The sequence below is a fragment of the Lontra canadensis genome, unplaced genomic scaffold (assembly GCF_010015895.1).
Source record: "Lontra canadensis isolate GAN:19392208 unplaced genomic scaffold, GSC_riverotter_1.0 scaffold48, whole genome shotgun sequence".
NCBI classification, from domain to species: domain Eukaryota; kingdom Metazoa; phylum Chordata; class Mammalia; order Carnivora; family Mustelidae; genus Lontra; species Lontra canadensis.
In genome coordinates, this window is record NW_022631042.1 from 11,527,748 (window position 1) to 11,551,213 (window position 23,466).

General features: G+C 48.9%; 1 protein-coding gene across 6 annotated transcripts in view; it reads right to left on the reverse strand.

Annotated features, from left to right (window-relative positions):
• ATXN7L1 (ataxin 7 like 1) overlaps positions 1 to 19,727 on the reverse strand; it is a 234,915-nt gene extending 215,188 nt beyond the window's left edge. For 3 of the 6 annotated variants that reach the window (XM_032873347.1, XM_032873346.1, XM_032873345.1), the window contains exons 1-2: positions 19,486 to 19,718; positions 18,901 to 18,969 (exon numbers count right to left, since the gene is read on the reverse strand). In XM_032873347.1, coding sequence (XP_032729238.1) covers positions 18,901 to 18,969; positions 19,486 to 19,666 — 250 coding nt within the window. In that variant the 5' untranslated portion in view covers positions 19,667 to 19,718. Of the gene's footprint in view, positions 1 to 18,900; positions 18,970 to 19,485 lie in introns of all 6 variants that reach the window. The other 3 variants (XM_032873351.1, XM_032873350.1, XM_032873362.1) reach the window with 3 other exon arrangements.
• Positions 19,728 to 23,466: the final 3,739 nt, after the last annotated feature.

Here is a 23,466-nt window from a genome sequence, read left to right on the forward strand (position 1 = left end):
CCTAACACCCAGTGGGATGGTGTTAGGAGGTGGGCCTAGGAGAGCTGATCCGGTCATGAGCCACGAGCCCTCAGGAATGGATGGCATTAGGGCTCTCGTATCAACAAGAGGACCCTCCCCCCACCAAAGCTCCCTCACCCCTTCTGCCATGTGGGGACACGATGAGAAGTCTGTGACCCAGGAAGGATTCTCACCAGAATTCGACCATGCTGGTGCCCTGATCTTGGACTTCTGGCCTTCAGAACTGTGGGAAACAAGTTTGTTGTTTACAAGCCAACCAGTCTGGAGTATTTCATGACAGAACCCAAGTGCACTCGGACATGGCCCAATACCCCTCCTCCTTCTGATGGATTTTGCTGGCTCTGTGCACTGGGAGCTTATGGCCCTACTCTCTCTCACAGAGGATGTACAGCAGACCTTGTCCCTGTAACTGCCCATGGTGGCCTGGATTTCTGGCAGCGGGAGACCCAGGAATCCTCATGTAGGTAATCTAGCCCTCTGCCCCAGCCTCAGCCCAGCAAGGCCTCCCCTCGCCCCAGACACAAAAGCACCGCGTGAACACCGGCCTGTCAATTTTCAGTCTCAGGGGCTCCTCTGGGTAGCAAAGCGTCCCTGTGCCAATTAGGAAAAGGTGCCCACTCTGGGTGGATGCAGCCGGAAGGACACACAATTCCTCGGGCCCTGGGCTGGTGCCTGGAAGGGGCCTTCTTGCGCACCTATTCCTGGCAGCTTTGACAGAGAGCCTCACCTGAACTGAGTAACGTTGGAAGGGCTGACGAGTCATCCCGGACAAACTGATTCCTCCATCTGACTCTATCCCATACCCGGGTCCACAGCAGTACAATTCACAACGGCTGAAGGGGGCACACAGCCCAAGTGTCCATCCGTGGGAAAAGTGCATAAACAAAATGCAGTAGACACATACCACGGAATATTACCCATCCGTGAAAAGGAAGGAAATTCTGATACATGCCACAATACGGAAGAACTTGGAGCACATTATGCTACAGGAAATAAGCCAGTCACAAAAGGACGAATGTTGCATGCTTCCATTTGTCTGAGGTCCCTGGATTAGGTAAATTCATGGAGGCAGAGTAGAGGTTACCAGGGCCGAGGGGAGGGAGGGATGGGGAACTACTGGTTAACGTGTGCTGAGTTTCAGTATGGGCTGATGGGAAACTTCTGGAGATGGCTGGTGGTGACAGATGCACAGCGCTGTGCTTGTGCTCCGTGCGGCCGAATCGGTTACAGTAGTAAATACTATGTATATTTTTAAAAAGTTTAACAATTAAATCTGCTTTTATTGTGGCTTAAAAAAAAAAAAAAAAGGAAATGGCCCACCTGCCTTTACCTCACTTTGAAAAGATAGGAGGATCTAGTCCACTTTCCCAAAGAGCCAGCCACAACCAGAACACAACCTCAGTACCTAACTCCCAGGTGCTCCCATTTCCACAGGAGCCTAACTAACACCCTTGGACACGCAGCCATCTGAGACCCCACTGGATGAATGGTGTGACATAAAGGGAGACATGCTGTCCCTCCTGCTGGTCCTTTCCACCCACAGGCCCCATCCCCACTGGCAGCTGGTTTTTTCAGGAAGGCCTCTGCGCCAGGCCCATTCTGGGTAGGCCTGAACTGCCATCCTGTTATAAATCCTTCCCACAAAGCACTGGAGACTGGTGCTCGCGCTGTGCCAAGAAGTCTTTCTCTGACCATCTGTAATCCATTCAGAGGCAACTGGCAGGAAATGGCAGCAAGGAAAACCCCAGCGCCACGCAACTGGTGGGACCACCTCTCCTCGCGCTCCCGGCCGGCAACAGGAAGTCGGCCCTTCTAGGGACACGGAACATCTGTGGGGGTTCTGGAAGCTGCCGGGTGGCTGTCAGGGGGCTCTATGGGCCCGAGACAGATGCTCACAAAATTTGGTAAGGAACGCATGCTGCACTGAGTTTTTAAATCAGCTCGGAAGGAAACTCATTTGAAAAACCAAAACAAACTCAGACCCTAAGAGGGAAGGAAAAAAATTGTATGAAAACTAACCTCAAAAATGCTTTCTTCTGATTTCTAGGTTCAATTAGACCACAATTTCAAGTAGTTCAAATCTGCTCGCTGTGGCTCCCCCTCCAATCTGACATTGTCAGCTGCTTCTTCCTATTAGTGATGGTCTCATTTTTTGGCACTAAAAACAGAGGCCCTCAATGCATTGCAGTGGTGAGCTGGGTCCAGCATGGACGTATGCAAGAGCCCATTGTTAAAATTTTCAGGAATATGGTGAGCCAGTTGTTAAATTATTAAAAATTCTATGAGCTTACAGTTCAATGTGTTATATATCTTAAAAAGAATACTCAAAGTTGAACAGTTCCTATTTATTTTGCTGCCTTTTACTGTTATCTATGCTTTTCAGCACGGGCTGACTCTTTTTTTCTAGAAGGGGCCAGGGATATTTTAGGTTTTCAGTGTCTTGTCTCAGTCACTCCACTCTGCCATTAAAGGCAAAAGGGAGCAGGACAATATGTAAATGAATGAGCATGGCTGCATTCCAATAAAACTTTATTTACAAAAACAGGTGGCAGGCTCAATTTCAGTGATGGGCCATAGGTTGTGAACCGATGCTCTTAAAGTTATTTACACCTGTTGTATCTGTGTGGTGGAAATCCCATATCACAGCGTTTGGATGCGTATCTCTTCCCAACTCTGAGTTCAGTGATAGCATGCTAGCTTATAGTATGGTGATGGGAATTTACACCATGGAAATTATCAAATGCTACAAATCAGGCATTATTATTATTATTTTGGTGATTAAATTTGAGAAAGCGACGGAGAAAATTATTCAAAAGTATACCATGTCTATAGCTATATTGTGAATAGCACCAAAAAATGAGGACATGTTCTCTCAGTACTTGAAAACTATTCTCCAAGTCAGCAAGGAAGTCACTCTCGTCACCAATGATCGAGTGAAGTTCCAACACACGTCTTTGTTCTTTCACTTTCATCTTACCCACTGATTTACATGAAAATATCAACCAACATACTTATGTCGGAGCTATACTTGTTTGTCAAGTTCGATTTCAGGTTGGCCGGATCCCAGAGTTTGGCAAAAATCAACGAAAGCATTCTGTTAGAATCAATGGACTATATGAAATTTACAAGAGAGTATCAACTATTTTATTATTTGTAAACTGTATACGAAGCAGCCTCTCATGGGTAAAATGTATCCTACACATATGTATCCATGCCCATTTATTCAGTGGGCAAGTTGTAAAACATTTAATAGCAGGACACGGATTGTGATGGGGAAGAACTGACAGATGAACCAGGCAGCAAGAAATAAGGGGAGTGTGTGTGTGTGTGTGTGTGTGTGTGTGAGAGAGAGAGAGAGAGAGAGAAAACCCTCCCCCAGCACACTGAATGGAAAAAGCAAAACACACAAACCTGACCAAACCAAAAAGGAGGATGCTTCCTGAAAATTCTACATCCTAAGAAGCTGAACCGTGCTGGATAATGGAGGAAGTATACACGTGGAGTAGATGATGAGCTCTCTCTCCTCAGTGCCGAGGGCAGGCCCAGGGCTCTCCATGACTCCTTTTCCTAAAAGTGACTTTCTGGGGGAACTCACAGCCCTCACCAGGGCTCTCCTTGTGTCGGTCTGTCCCCACACAGTGCCCAATGTCCAAATCCTATCTCTGATGAAGCATTCATTCATTCATCCTTCAAACATTAACTTGCCTCCTATGGCATGCCTTCACCAGGGTCCAGATAGAACCACAAACCAAAGAGCCCCTGCAGGTCAAAGGCTGTGCAGACAGCAGACTGGAATTTTCCTTCCTGGAGTACCTGGGCACTCAGGCCACTTTTCACCCTCTAGGTGGTCAGTGTTTCCAGCCCCCTGCGTGGCAGGTTCCTGAGTTCCTGGGAGGCAGGGCCCAGGGCTTTTCCACCATTACGTCCTGTGCAGAGCCCAGCCCAGTGCCTGGGCATTTGGTCACTTCCTAGTGAATCAGTGGTCCGCAACGCACTACTCTAACTTCATAGCTCATCCCTCATCCTGGTGTACAATTTAACTGGAGCAGGTTGCCAGGCCCAGATTAAATGCTGGGCTCCAGCTGAAAGGTGGCAGAAAGATTATTTTAGGTGTAATTATCTCTTTCCTTCTCCAAATTAAAGAAGAAAAGGTCCAAATTAAAGGAGAAAAGGGTCACTTGAGTGTGTGGGGTAATGTTGCTCAAAGTTTGTAAACTCATGCTCTACCAACCAAGATGGGGTCACACTTGACTTCTGAGGTTTGCACTACAAAGCTCACCCTCTCTAGATTTCCTATTGATTATGGGTTTTCTCACTATACATACATCCTATTGAAATGCTGGTGTGCCCAGTCCTTGGTCTTGTTCCTCTTTGCCTTAAATCACGGGGTTTCAACTCCTTACTCTGGAAATTGGTAATTAGAGGGAAAGACTGTATTTTGCCTTTTTAGGGGGAATTGAAAATTTCACCCCTGCTGATGAGAAACAGGTCTCCTTTATAGGTGAATGTCAGCCAATCGATGTAGATAAAATGACAGAATTTGAAAATGATCGTTCTACAACCCCCCCTAAGCAGTAAGTGATCCAAGCAAGGATTATGGACCAATGCCAAGCCAATTCCATGAAATTTCTTATTGGGGAACTGGGCATTCACTTGGTGCCAAAGCAGCACCCACAGAACCACACGCCGGTTGCAGAAGGAAAACGGTTTTGCCAGGGAGAGAGGTGGGCACCCCCTTACCGTGTGACCAATGCCTAATAATGGGGTGCCCTGACATGGCGAGATGCTTAATGAGGCACTCAGAATCACTCAGAATTCTTGCCAAAATGCAGAGCCTAACTTGGAGACATTAGCTCTAAAACTTCAACTATGAGAGAAAAACAAGACCTACAAAAACAAGATACATGACACCATGAGCAGAATGTGAAGCATTTTAAATGGCAATGTTTTATAGATGACACACAAAAATATATACATAAACATCCATACAGATATACACACACATATGGGGGGCACTATTCTAGATTAAAACTGATTAAAGAGACATAACAGCCAAATGTAACGCAAGAACCTTGATAGAATCTGGCTATATACATTAAAAAAAAAAAAGCAGCTAAGAAGAGAGTAGCTATAAAGGTTTTTGGGAGGATAACAGGGGAAGGATGAACATGAACTGGATATTAGATGCTACTAGGGATAAACATTAGTTTTCTAAATGCGATGCTGGTGTTATGATGATGTAGGAGAATGCCTTTATTTTTAGGGGACGCAGGATACAGTATTTACAGGTGAGGTGCCATGCTGTCTGCGACATACTTCCAAATGTTCAGCAAAAGCACACATGCATATTTATAATAAAAAAAGGCTCTGAGAACTTAAGTGAGTAGTGGCCCAAGGTTAGGCAACCAAGATGTGTCAAAATGATAAATATTTTGAGGTGAAGTGTCATGCTGTCTACAACTTATTTCCAAATGCTACCAAAATTTCTATCTTTATAGGAAAGCACAGAAGAAATGTGCACTAATTTTTCACTCTAAGTGGAGCTTAGATGAAGGACTACTGTATTATCGTTTCGGCTTTTTTGTACATGTGAAAATTTCAGTAACAGTATAAGATGGAGGGGCACAGAAAGGAGGATGCCGGGTGGGGGTTACATCAGATCTGAACTGGGAAACTTGGCTGTGCAGGGGCCCAAATTATAGCACTTTTCCACTGAACTTATACTGCTGGTAGAGGGACCCACAGGGGACCCCTAAGTTGAGCTGGGCCTTTTTGCATTCTTGCTCCAAATATCCACCAAAACAGAAACTTCAGGAGTCCTGCCAATGCTTAGAATCTCAACAACTTTGAAAACATCAGGCGATAAATCAAGGAAACTCAAGTCATCTCCAGACGGCATTTAAAAAGGAAGATATAAGTGTGGAATTGTTTAAAGGACGTAGAGTTTCAGTTTCCTAAGATGACGAGAGTTCTGGAGATGGGCTGCATAACGTGAATGTACTTAACACTACTGAACTCCTTAAAAAGTAAGATGGTTAAATTCTTTGTTATTTGTATGTAACCGCAGTTTAAAAAATTTAAAAAAAAAGAGGAAAGGAAGAAAAGAAATTAAAATACAGGTACATCAAGATGGGGACCTGAAAAACAAATTGGATGCGTAGCTGAAACAAAGCGCTCTGCTGGTTGAAAATACCTGAGGAAGGAAAAAGGGAAGGTACAGTCCCTCCTCCTCCATCAGGTCAATAGTGGAATGGTCTGGTAGACAGTGGAAAGGCCTTGAAGTGGGAAGACTCTAATGCCGAAGTACATGGTGGGTACAGCCTGCAGGGGTCTGGGCTGTGCAGCCTGAGAGGCCGGGGGAGGCTTCCTCAGAGAAAGGATGTGGCCCGGGGCCCTGCAGAATGAGAATCATTCACTTGCGGGGAAGGTTCTAGAAGCAGAGGACCCCACCGAGGCAGAGACTGTGACCAGGAAGGAGCAGGGCTTGTCTAAGGCGGTGAGGGGCAAACCACCTACGGCATTTGGAGGGGTGAGGCAGGCAGGACCTGGAATACAGCGTCAGCTTTGGTCGCTGGGGAAGTGATGAGAGGTTTTCATTTGAGGAACAACCTGATACAATGCGACTTTTCAGGAGATTAATTTTGAAGTGGTATGCAGGAAGATGGAGTCAGGGAGACCAATTAAGCAGCTATTATAAAAAATCTAGGTAGGCTATGAGGCAGACTAGCCTGGGGGTGGGGGTGGGGGGAGTGCGGAAAGAAATGGGGAGGCTCAGAGAATCCCTCTAGAGAGGAGAGAGGGAGGGTGGGGAGATGGGGGGGCTTTCTAAAGACAGTAGAGAAGGGAAGATACAGAGAAGGCTCTGCGCCTGCCTAGTGGCATCACAGGGTGCGGTCGGGACCCCTGTGGGGGTCTGTCCAATGCAGCGCACCGGAGGCGTGAGCTGCGCACTCCATGGGGAAGAGGCCAGGACTGGAGGTGCACACGCCAGAGTCACCACACAGAGGGAACGTCTGCGGTGTGAGCTGGGAGCCAGGTTTGCCTGACACAGAACAAACTCTGAAGGGAGGAGCGGACAGGACACAAGGAACTGGCAGAAGAGGCATAAAAGTGGGTGTCACCGAGACTTTGGAAAAGAAAGTATAATTTCTAAAACGCTCCAAGAAGGTCCACTATTTAATGAAATCTCCAATCATTCCATTGAAGGCTGGATTATTATCTACTGTGCTTGCATGAAACTGAACGTATCTCTGTTTTCCACTGTCTTCTGCAGTTCGGTGTTTGGCCTGAGCCTCTGAAGGTGGCAGGACTCATGTGAGTTCTGTGTTCTCTTCCAGCCTTGCCCTGCTTCTCAGAGGACGGTGAGGAAGGCCACCACGGTCAAGGTGAAGGATGCAATGCAAGGAACAGAAGAAGACTGGAGTTTGGGGACAGGGCTCCCAGGGCTGTCTGTCAAGCGTGGGTGGGCCAAACGGAGTCAACCTTACCCACATGAGACTGGTTTCGCCTCCCCATGTTTGTCTTTCTTCCAAGCCAGCCTGGGGCAGATTCTGTTGTGTGTGGAAGGTGCTCCAACCCACATGCTCCCGGCCCCTGCCAGAGAGGTCAGGTCACCTGCCAGCAGACCAAGGGGTCTGGGGTCTGTCAAAGGCCACCTGAAACCCCACACTGAAGAGGTGACCAAGCAGGAGTGGGGACAATACTGAAGAGAAAACACATGTCAAGAGCTCTTATCTGTGAAACCACTGAGGGTGAGTGAGAGAGACAGAGACAGAGAGAAGCAGAGAGAGAAACACCAGCTCCTTTGGGACCAGCCAGGTCATCACGCACAAAAGCCCAAGTGCCCAGGTTAATGGAAAGTAGATGAACCCAAGTCCCAGAACCAGATGTCACCCCATGGCCCTGGCCCTGGCCTCTTGTGGGAGAGGCATTCTGTGCCTTTCTCAGCTGCTCCAGTCCCCTCGGAGCTGGTGACAAGGAGGGTGTCAGTGTGGCTGCGGAAGCAAAGGTCTTTCACACCCACTTAGCGGGCGCATCACCCATCAACAGGACACCTCTAAGGCGGAGGGTATTGAAAAGCTATCTTCTTTCCATCATCGGAAGGAGTGCACCCTTCATGAAAACGCTAACAACAGAGAACCTGAAAAGCGGCCTAGAAGATGTTCAAAAGGGGGGAAAAAAAAGAGAGAAATCATCACTGTAGATAGATGCCCCTGGAGTTGCTTGGCAACCATCTTTGCTAACACCTTCTCCCAAAAAGGAACAGTTTGAGTCAGCTCCTGAGATTTCCCTGAGGCCAGGACTCTGACCACAGAGGCCCCAGAATGGGGGGAGGGGGGCTCTGAGATGGGAAAGCAGGTCACTGGGGGCGGGAGAGGGGGTGGGGCCCTCTCTTCAGGCTTCTCCCCATGAGGGGGGGAAGGAAACTGTAACCAATTTGCTTAAGGACACGCCCTCTGTCACAGGGCTGGTCCTGGGGTGAGGCTAGGGAGGCGCCCAGGGTGCGACAGTTAAGGACGTACCTCCTCAAATATGGGTCCTGGGGTCCCGCCTGCCTCACCTTTGTCCTAAATCTGCTCTGGGGCAATACTGGGACCCAGGGCTCAAGTATATAGACTCTGGAGTCAGCCTGCCTCTGGGTTCAAATCCCAGCTCTACTACTTCCCAGCTGTATCACCTTGGGTAAATCACTTAACCTCTCTGAGCCTCAGTTTCCAATCTTTAAAATGGGGCTGATAATAGGAATTGCCTCATGGGTGGTCATAAGGGTTAAGTGAAACAATGCACACTTAGCTCTGTGTCTGGCTCCTGGTCAATGCCCAATAAATGCAGCTAGGACTGTTATTTTTAAAGATATGCACGCAGTGACCCCTTAAACCAGCCCTGCGGAGTCACAATCTCTGGGAGTGGTCCTGTGTTTCTGTTCTTCAAAATCCCTTCCCAAAGGATTCTCAAGGTGGGCAGAGCCAAGAGTCATTTCTCAGAGACCATAAAGAGTGATTCAGAAAGTTAGGTGAATAGCAAAGCTCCCCCAAGAGCCTGTTTAAAATCCACCTTCCTGTGCTCCACTCCCGGTGCTCCTGATTCAGTACACCACAGGCTGGGTTGCTCAGGACCTAGAGATTTCAATGCACGGTTCCCAGAACGACCACACTCCAAAAAACCGAAACTGGTAATCACTCGTAAAAACTAATAGCACAGGGACACCAGTCCAACTCCTTGTGACTTGATTCCTGGCATCCTCAAAGAACCCCAGTAAACCCCAGGCACACCCCTGGAGCAGTAAGGACGCCGCCTGACCCATGCAAGTGGCAGTTCCACCAAGGCCAAGGAGAGGACCCACACGCCTGGTAAAAGCAACGATCATGATGAGAGCTTACATTATTAAGCACCTGCTGTATGCCACAGAGTATCTCATTTGTTTTCACAACTAACCCAAGAACTTATCCCCATTCTGAAAAGGAGAAAACTGAAGCTCAGAGAAGTGTCCCACTCCACAGCTAGGAAGGAGCACAGGTGAGATTTAAAGAACCCTCTCTAAAACTTCCGGGTCTGCAGTGCCAATGCACTCCTATGCTAAAATACACAGGACATAAAATCTACCACTTGAACCATTTTTAAGCGTACAGTTTGGCGGCGTGAAGTATGTTCAAATGGGCTTGTAGCTGTCTCCACCATCCTTCTCCAGAACTTAGTCATTTCTCCCAACTGGAACTCTGTGCCCATGAAACACTAAGTCTCCCTTTCCCCACCCTCCCCCTGCCCCTGGCAGCCAGCACTCTACTATGTCTCTGTGAATTTAACTACTTTCGGAACCTCTGTAAGTGCAACATACAGTCTTGGCCCCTCTGTGCCCAATATACTCTTTTTTTTTTTTTTTTAAGATTTTATTTATTTGAGAGAGAGAGAGTGTGCACGCACATATGCAGGGGGAAGGGCAGAGGGAGAGGGAGAAGCAGGCTTCCCCCTGAGCAGGGAGACCAAGCGGGGGCTCAATCCCAGGACCCTGGGCTCATGACCTGAGTTGAAGGCAGATGCTTAACGACTGAGCCCCCCAGGCACCCCATGCCCAATATACTCTTAGAAAGAGCCAGATTCTACTTTAGTCTGATAGGACCAAGCTGGAAACGTGTCTCAACCATCTTTATACCCTGGTTTGTGGCATGGGTTTGGGTGCCCTGTGTCCCCACGCCAGGTGTGCAGGTGCAGTCCCCCACTCCCTCCAGAGAACCCCATCTAGCTCCACGGAGTAGACACACCGACCACTCCTTCCGTCACGCAGTCACTTTCATCCTCCCCACTCTGGTGACCTAGTACCACTTTGTCCTGCTCTCGGGAGTACTGACTGGACTTCCTTTTTTTTTTTTTAAGTACCTGATCCTTTAAACTTGGCAAGTGGGATTGTGTTATGAACCGCAGGTACGAGGATAAAACATCTGCCTAAAAACAAAAGCGTTCTTCACAGTGGGACTCCAGCTTTGCTTAGAGGCAACTGGGCGAGCCAAGTGTAGCCCCTGAATGCTAAGGCTCCTCGGGCTCAGCCCACTTGCAGGAAGGGATTTCCTAGCCTCCCCTCATTAGTTCAAGTGCCTCAGGGTCTCAAGCCAGGTCCATTTGGCTGAAGTGGCCAGTCTGAGCTCTGCCACAGGAGAGAGTGAGAGGATGCCAGCCAAACAGCATTGGCTGGAGCATATCATCACCACAACATTGCACCAGGAGTTTCAGGAGAGAGAGACGTGGAAGTCAATCTTTGACATTCGGTTTCCACAATACGGAAAAAGGCCAACCCACTGGCTAACCGTCTTCCTCTCCATTATGGCTACATTGGATTATTACATTCACAATTGGACTCCCAAGAATCAAGCCCCACAGACCCCCACTGTGAGGTGAGACCAGAGAGGGCGCTCCCAAGAGCTGGATGTTTCCCCGACCCAGGGCTCTCTTCTCCTGAAAGGAGCCTGGGCACAAGGTGCCCTCTCTGTGTAGTGCTGTGCCAGCCTGGGGAAGGCCACTGCGGGCAGTGAGCAGTGCTTCTCCTACCCTCCCGTGCTGTCTGTCTTGCTCTCTGTGGCACAGGGGGCGCCTCAGCCCCTGCCCCCCGCCACGTTCTCAGATTCTCCCTGTGGTGTCTCACCCACAAATAGCTGTTAGCTGTTCTTGTGAGGAGGAGTGAGGTCAGGAACGACCTAAGTCACCATCGTGGGGACATCACTCCTACTGTGGTCACTAAATGATCCTAGCGTGCAGGTGTAAGGACCGGGCTACCTCAGCCCACGGGGTCCGTGGGTAAAGGGGATTTGACTAGGGCAGGGTCTTACTGTGTCTGCTACCACCTTAGGTCTACTTCTGAAGGATGTCATGAGTGAAATGAAGTGTTGCGAAGGACAGTTTAGTCCAAAGGACAGAAACACACATACACAGAAGTGCGAGCAGGAATGGAATTGGCCTCACTCTTCTAAATTACTCTGGAAGCAGAGCCGGCCAACCCCTGATAACCACCGGCTGCAGTGAACATGGCCTTCCAGTTCTAAGTAATGCCACAGACCACTTGACACCCAGGTCAGAAGCCCTCAGGAATGAGACCTCCTCTGCCCACCCTATCTCCTCATCTTGAACATGGGAATCCTGAAGCTAGCTGCTTTGCTGTCACGTGCATCCCCATTTCAGACAAATCCCGTGGGTAATCAAACTGCACAGAAAGCCAGTTGTATTTCCAGCCTGACTTTAAACATACTCCGAGATCCTTAATGCTTCACCATTATCGGAATCGGCGCCTTGGGGTCTCCTCTACCCACAGTGAGGGAGGGCTGGGCCACCCAGAATTAGAACCTGAATCTCACCACTGTCACCATTTATGACAGAATGGAACTGAAGGTTTGGAGAAGCCATTCTGGAAACCTTAGGAGGAGAGCTCCTGGAGGGAGCGAGTCTGCTCTCTTTAGCTCCTCCTAAATGCAACCCAGGGCCCAGGGATGTCACAGCTACATAGACACCTGCCAGGTGTTCACTGGGGTTGACCGCCCGCCCCCCGGGATGTAGGCCTAAGACAGAGGCAGGCAGGAACAGAATATTTCTGTGAAAATCTTAAGTCTACTTTCCTTTGTCTTCTTTTCCAGCATCCTCCTACAGCAGTGATTCTCTATCTGGGTGATTTTTACCACGCCCCAGTGGAACTTTGGCAATGTCTGGAGATGTCTTGGGGACGGGAGCCACTGGACTCTACTGGTAGAGGCCAGACATGCCACTAAGCATCCTGCAATGCCCAGGATGGTCCCCCACCACAAAGAAGGAGTGCCACTCTTGGGAAACTTTGTTTGAACTCTCTGCTCTGCTGTCATCTCTCTAGGGACAGACTTCTTTGTTTCTAGAACATTCTATATTCTCTCACGTGTTGGGCCTTTGCACATGTTGCTTCCTTTAACTCTGTCCTGGCCAGCCCTGCACATGGAGACTTCCATTTGTCCTCCAGATTTTGGCACACATAAAATGTCCCCAGAGGGAGGCCTTCACTGAGCCCCTAATGTGAGGTCCCACCAACATGCCGCTCAACGGCACCCCAATGTTCCCTTTCAGAGCACACACCGCAGTCACCACAACTTTGTGGCAGCGCCACGAGGCAGAGGCTGTGCTATTTCATGGCTGTCTCCCCAGGCCCAGCCCAGGGCTGGCGTGCTGCAAGAGCTCGCTCGGTCTCCAACGCACGGCCGAGGCCAAGAATGCAGGAGGGGGTATTAAAAACTCAGCAAGAGACTCAGAGGCTTTAGTGATCATCCTACCGCCCAGGCACCAAAAGGCGAAAGTGGCAGCTCCTTGTGGAAGGGCACGGACTACTCTGCAAGATGAGTGGTTATGGAGGGACACCAAGCGGCACCCCCAGGGGATGCCATCATCCACACCGGGGATCGGTGGGGGGCGATGCAAGAAGGAAAAACCGTGTATGAATCTACTGGAAACCACGGGGAATGGGGGAAGGGGTGGGGGCAGGGAGACTTCCTTTCCACGGCACACTCTTTTGGATTTCATAACCTGTGTCCATTATTAAGGAAAATAAGCATCTGAATGGCTGGATCTGTATAAAAGTGGACATCTTCTAGAGATTAAAAAAAAAAAATGGCTCGTGTAGAATGACATATGATGAGAGCCCAGCACAGCGAACCGTGCTTCGAAGCCAAATTCACATACAGTGTTTCAAAGTGTGCCCACCCTCGCTTCCTGTTTTGGAAGGAGCCAGAGCCACATTTTCTCCACATGAAGACCCGGGCACATGGAAATGCTTGTATGGATAAAGAGTCACTCATTTTAGAAGCTTTATGTTTTCCAAACTAGATGGCTTTGAAAACACGCATGCTCGCTCGCTATCTCTCTCTCTCTCTCTGCTTTGCGGTCTTGGTCCTGGCATCCCCCTCCCTGCCCCACCAGTTGGAGGCAACTACAAAGCTTATTCATTCTCCAGGCCTTTCTCCTCCTTTCCAGCCTGCCTCCCTGCCACCTGGAGGCCACTCTGTCTCTCCTGTCCTTTCATCCCAAACACTGGGCGAAACGAGAGAGACGATCATGAAACGTCAAAGCGAACAAATGTTGCTGCTTGTTAGCCAAAGGGAAGACAGGTAGGGTTCATGGGCAAGGAAGGTAAATTAATGCAAAAATGAGGTTTATCTGTGTAACCTGTGGACTTGGTGTCTTCCCATCTCCTATTAGCATAGATACGGAGTTGTCTGTGTAATGACAAAAGGAAGCTGCCTGCGGATTCCCATGAATCCCCACCACTTGCCGCTTGCTTCCCTGGTTTGGCTTCTAAGAACGCCTCACTCTTCCCCCAGTCAGTTGCCACCTTTGCCCCAATTTGCTCCCATCCCGCCACAACAGCAAGCCTCCTAAACCTGAGGTGAACACGTTCCCACGTTCCCGGCTTCCTCCTCCATTCCAGCCCAACTCCGCCAGCACCTCAGGGGAGAGCAGCAAACTCTTACAGTCACGGCGAGACCTTACTGGCCCAGCACAGTTTCCAAATCGGACGCACTCCACAAGTTTACCTCCATCAAATCAGAACATCTGGGAACATTAAAACACAAATGCCCAGAGAAACCAGCATCAACTTCCAAAAGACCCAAACAAGGATCTCTGGAGGGCTTCCTTGTCTCAGTGACAATATAAAACAACTTATCGATCAATTTTTTGAATTATTCTTTACATCTCCCCAGTCCCCAGAGAGATGTCTCTAAACCCTCCTTAGCCATAGGCCCGAAACTGCCTAAGTATATTTTCTAACTCCTGATAAAAGCTATAAATGACTACATATTAACTGCACTCCACGAAACACATGGATGTCATAGAAATCAGTTTTTTAAAAAAATCGCTAGCTTTATAAAATTATGATAACACGGTTTACTCTAAAAATGAAATTTCTGATACAGGATCTCTCTTCCCATTTGTCACTGGGTAGTTGAAAGTCCTAGTTAAGTACAATAATAAAGTGTTCTAGAACTGGTTACATTAATAAATGATAATCATAACAACAGTTAAAAAAAGAATAGAGGCAAACATTATGTGCTTTCTGTTTGCTGGGTCCTTTTCTATTATCTCAGTCAGTGCTCACAACCCTGTTAGCACCTCCATTTTATACAGATCTAGGCACTCATGAGCCATTTACACACTGTTCTCGATTTACAAATTGACATCCTTAAAAAAAGTTCAGGGGCGCCTGGGTGGCTAAGCTGGTTAAGCCTCTGTCTTCAGCCCGGGTCATGACCTCAGGATCCTGGGATCGAGCCCCACGTCGTCGGGCTCTCTGCTCAGCAGGGAGCGTGCTTCCTCCTCTCTCTCTCTGCCTGCCTCTCTGCCTACTTGTGATCTCTCTCTCTGTCAAATAAATAAATAAATTCTTTAAAAAAAAAAAAGTTCAGGTGAGCCAATGAGAAACAAAGACCATCCTTCTAAATCACAGAGCTTTTTCCCAATTAGCTGGGGGAAAAAAGTCTTTAGATAAATCTATGAAGCTAGAGGGAGAAAATTATTTTAAAAGGTTAGCTAGATGAATGGCCTTCCTTGGAATTTTCTATCATGGATGAATTTTACATCTTTAGATTAGACTAACAAGGTTTCTGGGACCCTTCTCCCCCTGCAGGAATGTCAGTGCCTCAATGGTCCAGGCTGACTGAGGTCCGCTTACTCTCTACTTCGGGAGGACACATGAGCCTGGGTTTTGAAACTCAGACCCTCAGTGTTCTCAGATGCCTAAAGGCCACACACTCTTCACAAACTATTTGCTTGTGTAGGAGATACAGTAATGTTTGCCACCAAGAGATTATAAAATGAGAAAACAGACCCAGTGTGTAGTAGTTAGCTGAGATATTTTTAAGGCGAGGGCTGTTGTTTCTTTAAAAACAGCCTGGAGTGGTATGACTGGATCTCAAACAGAGGTACATTCTGTAGAGAGAGTCAGGGTCAGCCGTCTCAAAGGGACCCTGGGGGACGTGTCATCCCACTCCCTTACTTTACAAGTGAGAGGAGAGGCCTGGAGAAGGAAGCCGATGTTCCCAAGGTCATACAGGGGTACTTCAGGAAGCTGCCCCAGAGCCCTCTCTCCTGCTCTGTGGGCACTCCAGGCTGCCCTCGGCGTAACCCCCGGTCACCATATCCAAGCACGCAGTTCACAACACCTTCTGAACCTAGGTGATAAGCTGGCAAGGTTCGAGGGTGTTTTGCCAAATTCCTCTTGTCTGTGATTTTTGCAAACTTTGGATGAAATAACAACATGAATGCGAAGAATTCACTACAGAAATTCCGAAGCATCCGGTTAATGTTTCCTACTGATACAGGTGGAGAACCGAAGCCAAAAAAGCTAAAAGGAAGAAGGAAGAACATTCCAATAACCAGGCTATCCCAAACGCCGGCAAGTCCTTCCTGGGTCTTCTGATGCTGTGGCCAAATACAGGCAGAAAGCAAAATGTTTCTTCTTTCACTTTTCCAGCCTAACTTTCCTCCCTGAGCTTCGTCTATAAAATATCCCATATCACAACAACGGTCACAGCAGCGTTATTCACTATAGCCGAAAGGCAGAAACAAGCCAGATGACTGCCCAAGTAAACCGGGGTCTATAAACACCATGGAATACTATTTAGCCGTAAAAAGGAAAAAAAATTCTGACACCTGCTACAGTGTGATTAAATGATGAAAATGTCATGCTAACTGAAATAAGCCAGACACAAAGAGACAAATACTGCACTTCAGAGAGAGAGAGAAAGAGAAGGGGGAGGAGAGAAAAAGAGGAGTGGGAGAGGGAAAGAGAAAGAATTTAAAATAGGCATCTTCCTAGAGGCAGAAGGTAGCACAGAGGTTTCCTGGGCTGAGAGGAGGGGCAATGGGGAGTTATTGTATAAAGGCTACAGGGTTCCCAGCTGGGATGATGAAAAAGTTCAGGAAACGTACAGAGATGATGGCTGTACAACACTGTAAATGCACCTAGCACCACTGAATTATACTATTTAAAATGGTTAAAATGGTAAATTTCACATTACAGTTCTTTCACCACATTTAAAGTATATTCAACTACAGATCACAGCCCTTGATTTCTCACTTGGCGTTCCCCACCCATTCGCTACCATCAAAGCCCAAACTTCTTCTCAAGACCTGCTTCCTCCCAACAGCGTCACGGCCAATCTGTGAGCTTCCCACACATGGGTAAACAACGATCACACCTAGGTCACTTTGCGTCCTGGAGACCCATCCACAAACCCATATCCATCTGGAGGTCACCCATGTGGTGGCTCTGACAAGAAGGCCCGTGGCAAGACTAATGCAACCAGTGTTTCTGGAGATCCCGGCAACCAAACATACCAATACAGAGTCCCAGCGCGACCCTTCGATTCCTCACCATGATGGCGGGGGTGGGGATGGGTCATGATAGATATTGACTACTGTATCCTCCACCTCTGCAGACAACCGTATGCACACACCAGGGAGACCTTCGGGCACTGCTAAGCCAAGCTTGCTCCACCAGGCCCAGGAACAAAGAGATTTCAGCCCATGTGTGGCTATTTGGTGAACTCAGCAATCGCACGTTACACTGAACAGTGGGCGATCTTAATGCAAACTCATATAATTAGGAGCTAAATCTTTGTACCTTTACAGGACAAAGGCTGTAATAAGCAGGATGTACCACTTGTGACTTCTGAGGAAAGGAGAGCTTTTCATTTTTCCTTAAAAGAATCTGTTTCCCAAGAGGCAAAGAGAATCTGTGAACAACAGAATTTTGAGACAGATGCAGGAAGGAGGGGGCAGAATACGAGCTTTGGGTGGGTATGGTCAGAATCTGCTGCCCAGCCCTGAAAGGTACCAATCGGTGACACACCATGACCTTTACTCAACTTATTTAAAGGTTTTCACAACCTCATCTTCCTCTGTGGAAACCTTTTCACGGCTGGTGATCTGACAATGGAGTCCCATGAGCTCTTAAAGATCTCAAGAGTTTGTAAAGAAAACCAATTTCGAGAGATACATTCCATTGCCAACACACATGGACGTTTAGCACCAATAAGCTGCCACTTGTAAGATTTCCACTTGACATAGTTCCCTCGTGCATCCTGGAGACACATGGCAGGGATCACACTAAGATATTTAGAAGCAAACATCTTTAGAATAAGGTTTCGTTCCCGAAGTAATTAATTAGCAGGAACACTATGCTAGAGAACTGTCCTTGAATATTTTAACCTCCATGCTCTTTTTTCTAAGGCACAGATTCTCCTCTGGCTGGCTGGTCAGGAAATCCCTGGGCCCAGGAACCCGACCGTCTCAGGTACTGATCCACAAAATGTTTCCAAGTAGGTTTTAACTGCCTTCCAGGGTGATATCCTGGTTTAGGAGGGAGACCATTCTTGGGAGTCTGACTGGCCTTTCCTCCATTCGTTCTGGATGAGCAATGCTCCCACGGCCTAGCGATGGCTGAACTCCTTCAACACTTCCCACCAACGTTTTCTGCCCCCTCATGCCTTCCTCCCACCCCAATTTCAGCCAGCCATGTTTACAAGACACTAGTGAGTAAATCGCAATTCAAATGAACCCATCCATTTGCTCAACAGAAAGTGGCCTCTGGAGTTGCTTCCATGTGAAGCCCAGAGGCCAGAGTTACATACAGCAGGCCTGCAAACGCAACCAGGATATGATTTATTTATGATGACCATGTGTGTTTGACACCCAGTTCCAGCAGGCTGTGGCTTCCCTCCCCTGCCTCTGTCTGGGATGACCTATCTCCTCACTGGGTCCCCTTTCGGGGGCTGTATTTCCAGGCTGGGGAAACAGAGATGTGCAACCAGCTGGGGGCTGCACACACATACACCCCTAGCCCTGCCTGCCGCACAGCCATCTGTGACCAAACGCAAAGTGGGCCGAACGCAACTTGCTGCGAAGGTCTGCCATGTACAATGGTTTTCAGTGGAGAGTGGAGAAGTAGTTGCTGGAATGACCGACCATGTGGGGCTCATTAAGCTGTTGTGTATTCGCCCACAAGGAAGGCTGGGATGCTGGTGAAGAGAGCCCCGCACCTCATTTCAGAGATTTCGAACCCCACCGCCCCCCCACCCACCCACCATTTGGCAATGATGCTCCAAAGGTGAATGGCAGACACGCATCAGAGGGTCCAAACGGGGGACTCCAGCTTAAGTGCTGTAAACTTCTACCTTCCACAGTCACCCCCCTTCCCCCCACCCCAGTTGTATTTATACTTTGAAAGAAGTTAATATGAAGCAGTAGTCACCTGGGCGTGCTCGATTTTTGACAAGCCTTAGTCACTCTGTACCGAGCAGAACAATTCACATTACAGTCGAAATCCTGTGAAGATTCTACCACACATGCTAACACTAAAATGCCAGTAGCTCCACTTACCTTCTTTATTAAGCCTCATAACCTCCCTGTTTTTTCCACCCTCTTTTCCAGCCTCTTCTAAATCTACATCTGCAGATGAAAAAGAAAAGGAGAAAAGAAAATGAGGGGGGGAAAGATAAAAAAGGGGGGAAAAGCCAAAGTCAAGGGGGGGGGGAGGGAGAGTGTTTATTTGCAAACAGATCGATATAAATACTGAACATGAAAATCTTTCAAAAATTGACAATGCAACATTTTCTCCCAAGTCCGGATTGCCATCTACCTGGCCCAGATAGGTACCAAAAAAAACTATGCAAGCAGCAACAGAGTAGCCTTTTAAACAGATACACCGTGGGGCTGTGAAAGCCCACCCCGCGGGCTGCCACGGGGAGCCGGGCACAGACAGACAGACAGCCAACCCTGGCAGCAGGGCCTCTCTCTGTGCATTGATGATCTGTCTCTGTGTGTATTTATTTAGAGAGAGAGGGAGAAGCATGGAGGACACCGGGGGCCACTCTCTCTCTCACACACACACTTTTTCCCAGTGGCTCTAGGTGAATGGAAAGGTTACAGGATAATAAAAGGAGGAGGAGGCGGTGGGGTTCTTACTGTCGGAGCAGTGTAATTTGGCGGCGTCGATCCAGGAGGACCAGGGTTTGCCCAGAAACGCCTCCGGACTGGGCACTTTGCGATCCAGTGTCGCCATTGCTCTTCCTTCTTGTTGCTTTTTCCCTGTTCCTTCGGCAGCAGCAGCCGAGAGACACGGGATTCGAGAACGCTCCGACGTCATCTTCGGAACGTTCCGACATTGAGTGCTCTGAAAGGGGGAGGGAGGGAGGGACGGGAGGAGGGCGCGGGGAGGCGGCGGAGGAGGGGAGAGGGAGAGAGAGGAGGAGGAGCCGGAGCCGGAGCCGGCGCTCGGCGCCGGGGGCCGGCTGGGCTCGCTGGGCGGTGCGCGGCCGCCAGAGGCAGCAGAGAGGCGCCCTCAGCTCGCCGCGCGCCCGCCCGCCTGCCCGCCTGCCCGCCTGCCCGCCTGCCCGCCTGCGCGCCGGGGGAGGGGCCGCGCGCCGGGGGAGGGGCCGGCGCGCCGTGGGAGGGGCCGCGCGCCCCACCAGCGCCGCGTGCCGGGGCCGGGAGGCTGCGGCGAGCGCGCGCGTGGAGGTGCTGCGGTTCCGCCGCCTCCGCAGCTTCGTGCGTCCGGCGGCCGGAGCCGGCGTCCAAAGGGCCGGGCCTGCGGGGCCTGCGGGGCAGGGGCGGCGGGTGGGCTGGCCGGGGAGAGGCACGACCCGGGGCCGGAGGCGGGGAGGTCTTCCCCGCAGAGTGGCCGCCAGACGACGGAAAGTTTTTCGCACGCAGCCCTTCCAGCGTGTCCTTCCCTCGCCGGCTCCCCGTCGTCCACGGTGAGGCGCCCCCCACGGAGACCCATCCCCACCGCCGCGGCCCAGTGAGGGGAAGCGGGGCAGGGTTTTCCCCCTCCGAGCATCCCAAGCCCGGGAGGGACTCCGGTGATGACCTCTCCTCCCAGCCACCACTCCCTTGTCCCTTTCTCTTTCCTGTCACGGCGGACCTTGGGACCGTGGAGGATTCCGCGGATGCCTTTGGGAACTGAGACCCGTGGGTAGATGGAAGTGGTTCTAAAACGCAGGTGAGTTTGGGGCAAGGCCGGTTGCCTACCCAGCTCAGTCAGGCTTCGGGACATTGCAAAGCTCAAAACTCAGGGCCGCGGTGCCCCCAGATGCTCCGCGCGATGCGTGTCTCGGGCTCTCCGCGAACACTGCGCAGACCTTGCTTCAGGATCACGGTAGCGGGAGAGCCCGCTCCCCGCATGGAAATCGCTGCTTACTGGCCCAAGCCCCTGGAGCAGTTTCCAGCGCTCCCTACCGTGATTCGACGGTGGCCGGGATTAGCGCCTGCAACCTAGGGCCAGGAATCGGACTTCTGGGAGCATACACTCTAGGCGTAACTGCTCTAGCCAGTTAGGAAGGAAGCGTTAGATTTCCTCTGAATTTTGGGTGTTTGATGTTTTAATTGAGATTTCTTCTCCTCTCCCTAGGGGTAAGCAACAAAGGCCTTAAAAGGTATTCTGGTATTGTTTTCTCTCTCTTTGAATCCTTTCGTTTACTAGGAATTACCTAGAATATATGGACATTCCCCTACTATCGATCTATCTTTCATTTTTCCCCTGTACCCTTTTAGTTCTTACCACTTTTGTTTCTGCCCTGTGGCTGAAACACACTGATTTGAGGTTTTTCCGTACTGAGTTCTGTCCTGCCTATGCCATCTATCTAATGTCCCTGCACTTGGCATGCTGTACCTCAAAGCCAGGTTTAGGATGGGCAATGAAGGAGGAGCTATGGATTGGTCTTTGGTTGTGGTATTTGTGGGAATGGGCTTGTGTTTCATCAGACCCAGACAAGTTTGATTTGCCTCTGCTGTCTTTGGAAGGGTTTCTACAAAGGAACCACTAAGTGACTAAGATGCCAGGGAGTATTCTCATTTTAAGAATTGGTGGGTATTAACAAAGATGTGTTACTTTTTGACCTCTTAGGATATGCTAGTCACTATGCTTGACATTTCATTCCAAATATCCATCCATCCATCCATCCATCCAATAAATATTGCCTGTCATGGACAAGTGCCTTCCACAGAGGAAGACAAATAAGGCCTAGCCCCTTGTATAGATGCAGTCTGGTGGTCTTTATGGAAGAAGGAAAGTGTAAAACTTATCAACTCCTTGGAAAAACAAGACAAGTGCCCAGTGACTGGCCAGGGCAGTGAACGGTATGGTCTCACAGAGCTGCGCCTATTCATAAGAGGAACCAAATTCTAGTTTGGAATAAACAGAAAAATATGTCACAGAGAAGGTAGGATTTGCTCTGCACCTTAGAGATTGGGGAGGATTTATCATGGTAAGGTGAAGACTGGTTTTGCCAAGGGAAGGGGATTGATGGTATTCATGGAGGTTTCAAACTGAGCACAAGCTTGGTGTGTTTGAGGGGGGTGAATGTGGTTTACCTGGGATGATGAATTATTATTGGGGATTTGGAAGTATAGTTAGGCCTGGGTCAAATTATGGAAGGCACTGAATGGCCACCTAAAGAGTCTGGGTTTTGTTTGACAATGGGGAGCCCCTAAAGGGGCTTTCTGGTGCGTAAGGGTGAGTAGAAAGTGTGATTTAGAAAGGTTGTGGTGCCCAGGACTTCTTGGATACGGAAGCAGGTTAGGAGTAGTGCTGCAGTATTCGTGGTGTGAAGAAATGAAGGCCAAATGAACTTTGGTGGTCCTGTACAGGTAGAGGAGGGGACAGGTATGAAAGACTGTGAAGAGAGTGCCTCATTGAAGGGTATGTTGTATGACTGGATTTGGGGAGAGATAGAGCTCAGATGCTTAGGTAATTAGATCCTGGAACATCTTCCCTTCCCCAACTGCTTTCTTGTTTTCCTTCCACTTTGTGTGTGCGTGTGTGTGTTTATTTCCCTATTGCATGTACAAGGGAAGATGTGGTAGGCAGCCTCTAAGATGATGCCAGTGATTCCCACATCCTGGTATTCACGCACTTAGTTGATCCCCTCCCCTTTAGGGTGGGCTGGACCTAGGGACTTGCCACTAACAAACAGAATATATCAAAACGAATGGGATGTCCCGTCTGAGGTTAGGTTACAAAAAGACTGTGGCTTCTATCTTGTTCACTCTTGCTCTTCCTGGAAGTCCCCTGCCATCTTGTGAGCCACCCTATGGAGAGGCACAGGGGGCAAGGAACTGGGGGAGGCCTCTGGCCAACAATCAGTGAGGAACTGAGCCCTTGGTCCAACAGCCCATGAGGTGCTGAATCTTGTCAATAGTCATGTGAGTGAGTTTGGAAGCATATTTTTCTCCAGCCAAGCCTTGAGATGAGACGACAACCCTAGCCCATGCATGTGAGAGACCCTAGGGCAGAGGCACCCAGTTAAGTCATGCCTGGATTCTTGACTCCCCTAAACTATGAGATAATTAGTGTTTGCTGTTTTAAGTTGTTAAATTTGGGGATAACTTGTTGCATAAGAATGCATAACTAATACAGAATGCTTTGCATATAAAATGATGAAATAACAAAGGCAAATTTCCTTGGTCCTCATTTGAGCTTCCTGTGAGTTGTCTACCATCCTTGCCAGCTTGGTGGGACTGGTTTACTCTAGTATCTCCTACATGCTGAGTTTTGTAGTTTACCTTTATCTCTGGGTACTCCAGTTTTTTGCTTTTTAAATCAATCACTATTCTATGGAAAGAATTCACCAATGACAAGGTCATGATGTAACTGTTGGAAACAAGTCCTTACTGATCACGATGCTGTTGCACTGGTGCCCTTACAACCCTGCTATCCTTGAGGTGTGTGGAGAGTAAAGTGACAAAGGGACTTGAGCCCAGTGATTGGGAGCTTCTAGAAAATTCTCTTCTCTCAGGGGCCATTTTGAACCACCCAAAAAACCAAAGGTGGCTTATCTGGAGGAGTCAGGTCACCTCAGTCTCAGAGAAACAAGGTAGTGGTCCAGTATTTTATTTTATTTTTTTACTTTTATTTTATTTTAATTTTTTTTTGGTCCAGTATTTTAA